General features: G+C 42.9%; 1 protein-coding gene across 1 annotated transcript; it reads left to right on the forward strand.

The window, feature by feature from the left end:
• Nucleotides 1-982: 982 nt before the first annotated feature.
• On the forward strand, nucleotides 983-5708 carry slc32a1 (solute carrier family 32 member 1). Its single transcript, XM_042406891.1, has 2 exons — nucleotides 983-1874; nucleotides 3126-5708. The coding sequence occupies exons 1-2, from the start codon at nucleotides 1482-1484 to the stop codon at nucleotides 4311-4313; spliced, it is 1581 nt and encodes a 526-aa protein (XP_042262825.1). The 5' UTR covers nucleotides 983-1481; the 3' UTR covers nucleotides 4314-5708.
• Nucleotides 5709-6066: the final 358 nt, after the last annotated feature.

Here is a 6066-nt window from a genome sequence, read left to right on the forward strand (position 1 = left end):
TTGCAAAGAAAAATAAATAAATGTATGAGATTGTGGCTCTGCAGGAAAGTTTACTTCATAACACACATCATGATGACGTTTTCATCAGAAAAAAAGCTCGATTTAAGAATAAAAATAAATGTATAACACATTTTCACCTCAGACCAAATCAAGCAATAATTTGATTTGCTCCACATCCTCAACATTTCATGCTTGCATATTATTTTACAGTAAATAATCTCGTTGCAGGCTGCAGCCTACATTTTCTCAACGGGAACACCGCCATGGCATGTCACATCCTCTTCTCAGACACAATCAAAGTCACTCAATGAATGAATGAATGAATGAATGAATGAATGAATGAATGAGCGACCCGAATGAAGACTTCAGACTGGAAATAAAACCGGTGCAATGAAAGGAAATCTTAAACTTTCCATATATTTTTTTTTTTTTCAAAAAAGAGGTTGCATCTTGCAAAAGCTAAATTAAAATATGTGTAGTCTCGAGTTCTACATCTTACCATCTTTTTAAGCAAAAATAAAATGTACGAATATATTTTTTCTCATCATCAACAAACCCAGCACGTTTTTAAACCCGATAATCCCAAAAATAACTTGGGTGACTATGATGATGCTCCACGTCCTCTTCTCGTTAAAAAGAAATAGATGGCGCAAAATTAGATTTTTTTTTTAATAACAAATCCTAGTTTTGTATCTTATATATTCTGGTCCAAAGAGTTGGGGGTTTCGACAATTTCAACCTCCTTTTATATGCGTAAAGTTATGCAAGATTTGAGGCCCCCGGAATGTCATTGGATGTCTGGATGAGGTATTATAGATTATGGGTTGGGGAAGGGATGGTTGGGGTACTGCAAGCACCTCCCCTAGAAATGCAGCAAATCTCTCCCGTTTTCTCCTGGTGGGGCACTGGGAGGGCTGGAGACGTGCTTTGCATTGGCAGGCTGATGAGGACACGTGTCTCCTCCCTGCCTCCCCCCCTGGGCTCCACGGTACCGCATTGGCATCAGTAAAGGCACCTGAAAACCGACAACCAACTCATGCAAAAGGCTGCCTGCCACCTTATAGCCCAAAAGAAAACGATATTATAGGCCCTAAAAGAAACCTGTGGCTCGCCTTTTTTTGTCGTGCGTAAAGCCTTTGCGCACACCGCTCAACTGCCTCAAAGACTGAAAAGGTGCGCTACTCGTCGAGCATCAGAGCGCAGTGCCAAGATGCAGAAACGGAGCAGCGACGTCTGAAGGTGACATGAACCTGGGGATAATCAAGAGCAGCAGGCGTACACTGATTAAGAAGTGGAGATAGCAACTGAGAGCCGTCGGTGTCTTGAAACTAAACTTGCGCTTTTTTTTCTTCCTCGTGGCTTTGTCTAATGCAGAGAATCAAGAGCTGCAACCCAAAGTAGCCTCAAATTTTTACTCACTGGAGGAGAAAAAAAAAAACACTAATTAAGCTGCAGACCGTTGAGAGTCGAGAGAGGGAAAAATGGCGACGTTAATCAGAGGCAAGCTTTCTAATAAACTGTCAAATGCAGCCACCGCTGTATCCAACAAATCCCAGGCGAAGGTGAGCGGGATGTTCGCCAGGATGGGGTTCCAGGCCGCCACCGACGAGGAGGCTCTGGGCTTCGCCGCTTGCGATGACCTGGACTACGACCACCGGCAAGGCATGCAGATGGACATTTTGACATCCGATGAGACGGGAGGAGAGGCGAGCGGAGACGGAGAGGCGCTGGACGGGGACAGCCATTACCAGAGGGACGGCACCGGTCCATCGCCCTCAGCCTCAAAGGACGGAGGTTCGACGAACGAGTTGTCTGAAGTCAGACCAAAAATCACCGCTTGGGAGGCGGGCTGGAACGTCACGAACGCAATCCAGGTAAAGACGCACTTCGCGGATTATAAACGGGCGGTTCCGGTTCTCGGTGCTAATTGACTGAGCCGCCTCCGAAGCAGCTGTGAAATTCGAGATAAACGCGCACCTGCGACCGCCTAACATTATGCCATTAAAATATTCATGCACAGAACAAAAACCAGCAGGTTCTGCGCCTTTGTTGCAACTTTGTCAAGTTGAAAAATATTCCAAAAAAATTCTTGAACACCTTTTTGTTATAATAATATTGTCATGAAATGTTATTGGAACAGTGCAGAGGTTTTAAGAACAGCCAAGGTGTTACGGTGCGCTGAAAAAAGGGAGGTATTTGATGTCCTGTGTACCCCTCCCCTCCTCTCTCCTCAACTCACACATTCTTTGTCTGTATAGTGATGTCCAGTGTCACCGATGAACGTCACTGATAACCGCTCACCTGATATTCCGCAGGGCAATTAATACATCAATCTATAAGCGAAACATCATTACTCTGTAGATTTTGGGTGTCTTATAGTCAAATGAATGTATTTATAGAGCACTATTCTATTTTAACAGGTATTTAAAGGCTTAAGGCATCTAAACTAATTGCAGCTATAACATAGAGATTATGTAGGGAAGTGGGCTACGATGTCTGGAGACATTTTTTACGCAACATATAAGCAAAAGTGTATAATGTGTCATATTTGACCTTTTTCCAGTATTGTTTTGCATTCGCAGACTGAAATAAATAACACAGAAGATAGAACAATAATTGACAATCATATTTTTTATATAATACTACACATCAATTATCCAATTACGCACAAAGACCCCACGTGTGCGCGCGGCTATTTTTGCTCAAAGTGCACTTAACCCTACAGTGCGAGCATTTATACTCCAGAGGGGCGGAGAGAGAGAGTCTACATGTGTGCAGTCTATGCGACAAAAAATCCCTAGACGCAATCCCTTTCATGCCTTATCGAGGCTATGGTCACGGCAGTCATCGTGACGTCAGAGTGTGTCTCCTCCAGCTCGCGGTGACGTCAGAGGCGGGCGGATGCGCTCAAAGCGAAGTGGAAAACCCACAACATGAAAACGGGAGTGACATCCATTGAGGAGTCAAGGCCGACAAACCCACATTAAAATATTATCTGGTTAATTGTGGAAAAAAGGAAACATCCATTTAAAAAAAAACAATTATATGTAAATATTAATTGGTAACAATAAGGCCTTATTAGTTTAACATTCACAATGTTTTTTTTTTCTTTTTTATGTCTATAGGGGATGTTCGTTCTTGGGTTGCCCTACGCCATTCTGCATGGAGGATACCTCGGACTCTTTCTCATTATTTTCGCCGCCGTGGTGTGCTGTTACACGGGGAAAATCCTCATTTCCTGCCTGTACGAGGAGGACGAAGACGGGCAGCTCGTCCGTGTGAGGGACTCCTATGTGGACATTGCCAACGCCTGCTGCGCGCCCAGATTCCCGTCTTTAGGTGGCCATGTCGTGAATGTAGCCCAAATCATAGAGCTTGTGATGACTTGCATCCTGTATGTGGTGGTCAGCGGTAATCTCATGTACAACAGCTTCCCCAACATGCCAATTTCCCAGAAGTCGTGGGCCATCATCGCCACCGTCGCTCTCCTCCCCTGCGCCTTCCTCAAGAACCTGAAAGCCGTCTCCAAGTTCAGCTTGCTGTGCACGCTGGCCCACTTTATCATCAACATCCTGGTCATAGCGTACTGCCTCTCCAGAGCGAGGGACTGGGCCTGGGACAAGGTCAAGTTTTACATCGACGTCAAGAAGTTCCCCATCTCCATTGGGATTATCGTGTTCAGCTACACCTCGCAGATCTTCCTGCCGTCTCTGGAGGGGAACATGCAGAAACCAAGCGAGTTCCACTGCATGATGAACTGGACTCACATCGCTGCCTGCATCCTCAAAGGCCTGTTCGCCCTGGTGGCCTACTTGACCTGGGCTGACGCAACCAAGGAGGTCATCACAGACAACCTGCCCCCCGGCATCCGAGCTGTCGTCAACCTCTTCCTAGTGGCCAAAGCTTTATTGTCGTATCCGCTGCCGTTTTTCGCCGCCGTCGAGGTATTAGAGAAATCGTTTTTCCAGGACGGAGGACGTGCGTTCTTTCCAGATTGCTACGGTGGCGATGGACGCCTGAAATCCTGGGGACTGACTCTCCGATGTAGCCTTGTTGTGTTCACCTTGCTCATGGCCATTTACGTGCCACATTTCGCCCTCCTCATGGGCCTCACTGGCAGCCTGACAGGCGCAGGCCTGTGCTTTCTGCTTCCCAGTCTCTTCCACCTCAAGCTTTTATGGAGAAAGCTGCTATGGCACCAAGTTTTCTTTGATGTCGCCATCTTTGTAATAGGAGGTATATGCAGCATATCCGGTTTCATCCATTCAATGGAGGGGCTCATAGAGGCTTTCAAATATAACATAGAAGAGTAGATGCAAGCCATTGCTGGAACTAGATGTTAACTGCAACTCCCCATTTAGTGAAAAAAAACAAACAAAAAAAACACACGACTTCCCGGCAAGTGCAGCCCTTCTGCTTAATTCATGCGTAAAAAGCGCGCACAGAGCACAGTCATACAGTCTTGCATCAATTCAGAAAAAAATGCGCGCGCACACACACACAAACAGAAATAGATCCGTGGCAGTGAGGGAATCTAATGCATCCACAACACACTATATGGACAATACATGTTGTATAAATATGCGAACAAAAGTACATATACATATTTTCCAGTGGAGTGAACGTTTACAATATTGACCTTAAACAAAAATTGCAAAAAGGGCAAAGTTTGTCTTTTCGTCGCTCTTGTGGTGCTTCCCCACATGAGACTTCACTTCATGTAACGCTCGAGTTTGTGATGGACGGACATTCAACGGCATAATGTGATTTAATGAAGATTAAGATACGTTTATTTAAAAGATTTAATTAAAAAAAAGCAAAGACATGCCACTTTCTACTAGGTGATTTGCAATATGATTATAGGCAATGAATGTGGTGTTTAACCCCAGAAACGCCTGTGGACAAACCTAGTCGGGAAAATAACACAATGGCAATAACCAGCAGTAGAAACACATGAATTCATATAGAAATATGTAAAAGAAGAAGTTTCGTTAGAAATGAGGAAATTGGACCTCCCCCCCCCCGCGAGCAGTTTAAAATACTGGAAATGCAAAATATCAGATAGCACACAGCAGCTATACAAACTATGCATTGAATGTATGATATTTAAGACACACAAAACATAATGAAACTGGGAAGTGGAAATAAAAATCCAAATTTCGATTCTTTCTGCGTGAAAGTGTTTTGATTTTTTTTTTTTAAGATCTGGGAAATATCTGACACTTTGAGCTTTTTACAAATGGCAATAACAAAATTCACCAAGACCTGAAATACACATTCTGGTAAATAAAAAATAAAAAAAAAACTCCGCACCCCTGGCCCACATTTCAGCTAGATGGGGACCTCAAATTTAAATCCTGCACACTCAATTTAACATAATGTTTTTCATCACATTTGAAAACACATGGCCTGTTCTGAAATTAATTTTAAAGACCCCCCTTGTCTCGAAATTCGGTGTCTGAAAAATCAAGAAAAAAAAGAGAGAAATCATTAAAGAGGAAAATGTGCATACAGACATTTTTCATTCTGTGCAATCCAATGGGTCCTGTGGAAATGTTATAAAACCGTATGTGTAGTGTGTTATTGTGGTTTCAAAAAGATGGAATGTATATCTCAAAGTCGTTATCATATATCGTGAAATTAATATTAAAGAATAAAGATTAAGTGAAATTATATTGTAAAAATGTGTGTGGTTTTATGTAAAATGAAAACGGTCAGAACATGTATTTTTTTTCTCTCTCTCTCTCTATAATAAAAGACGAGAAAATGGTGGAGAACATAGTCGCATTCATATTTATTTTTAAAATAGAAATTAAGGTTTATTAACACCGGAGAACAGTGTGAAGGCTGCACAGGCCTTGTAGATTATAAGATATTATCTTACAGTGTGTGAGGCTTGTTTGTATGAATTGGGTCGATACTCAAAATCTTACTACAAATCCCTCTTACTCTTCACCTTTATTCTCTGCTTTTGTCTGTATAGAAATTCAAAACATGCATGTTTTCCGCTGCGTGCTCACGTTAAGATCTTTTCGCCAGGTTTTGTGCTAAAGGCGGGCAGCATCA

Source organism: Thunnus maccoyii, chromosome 3, assembly GCF_910596095.1.
Source record: "Thunnus maccoyii chromosome 3, fThuMac1.1, whole genome shotgun sequence".
In the NCBI taxonomy this organism is placed as follows: Eukaryota; Metazoa; Chordata; class Actinopteri; order Scombriformes; family Scombridae; genus Thunnus; species Thunnus maccoyii.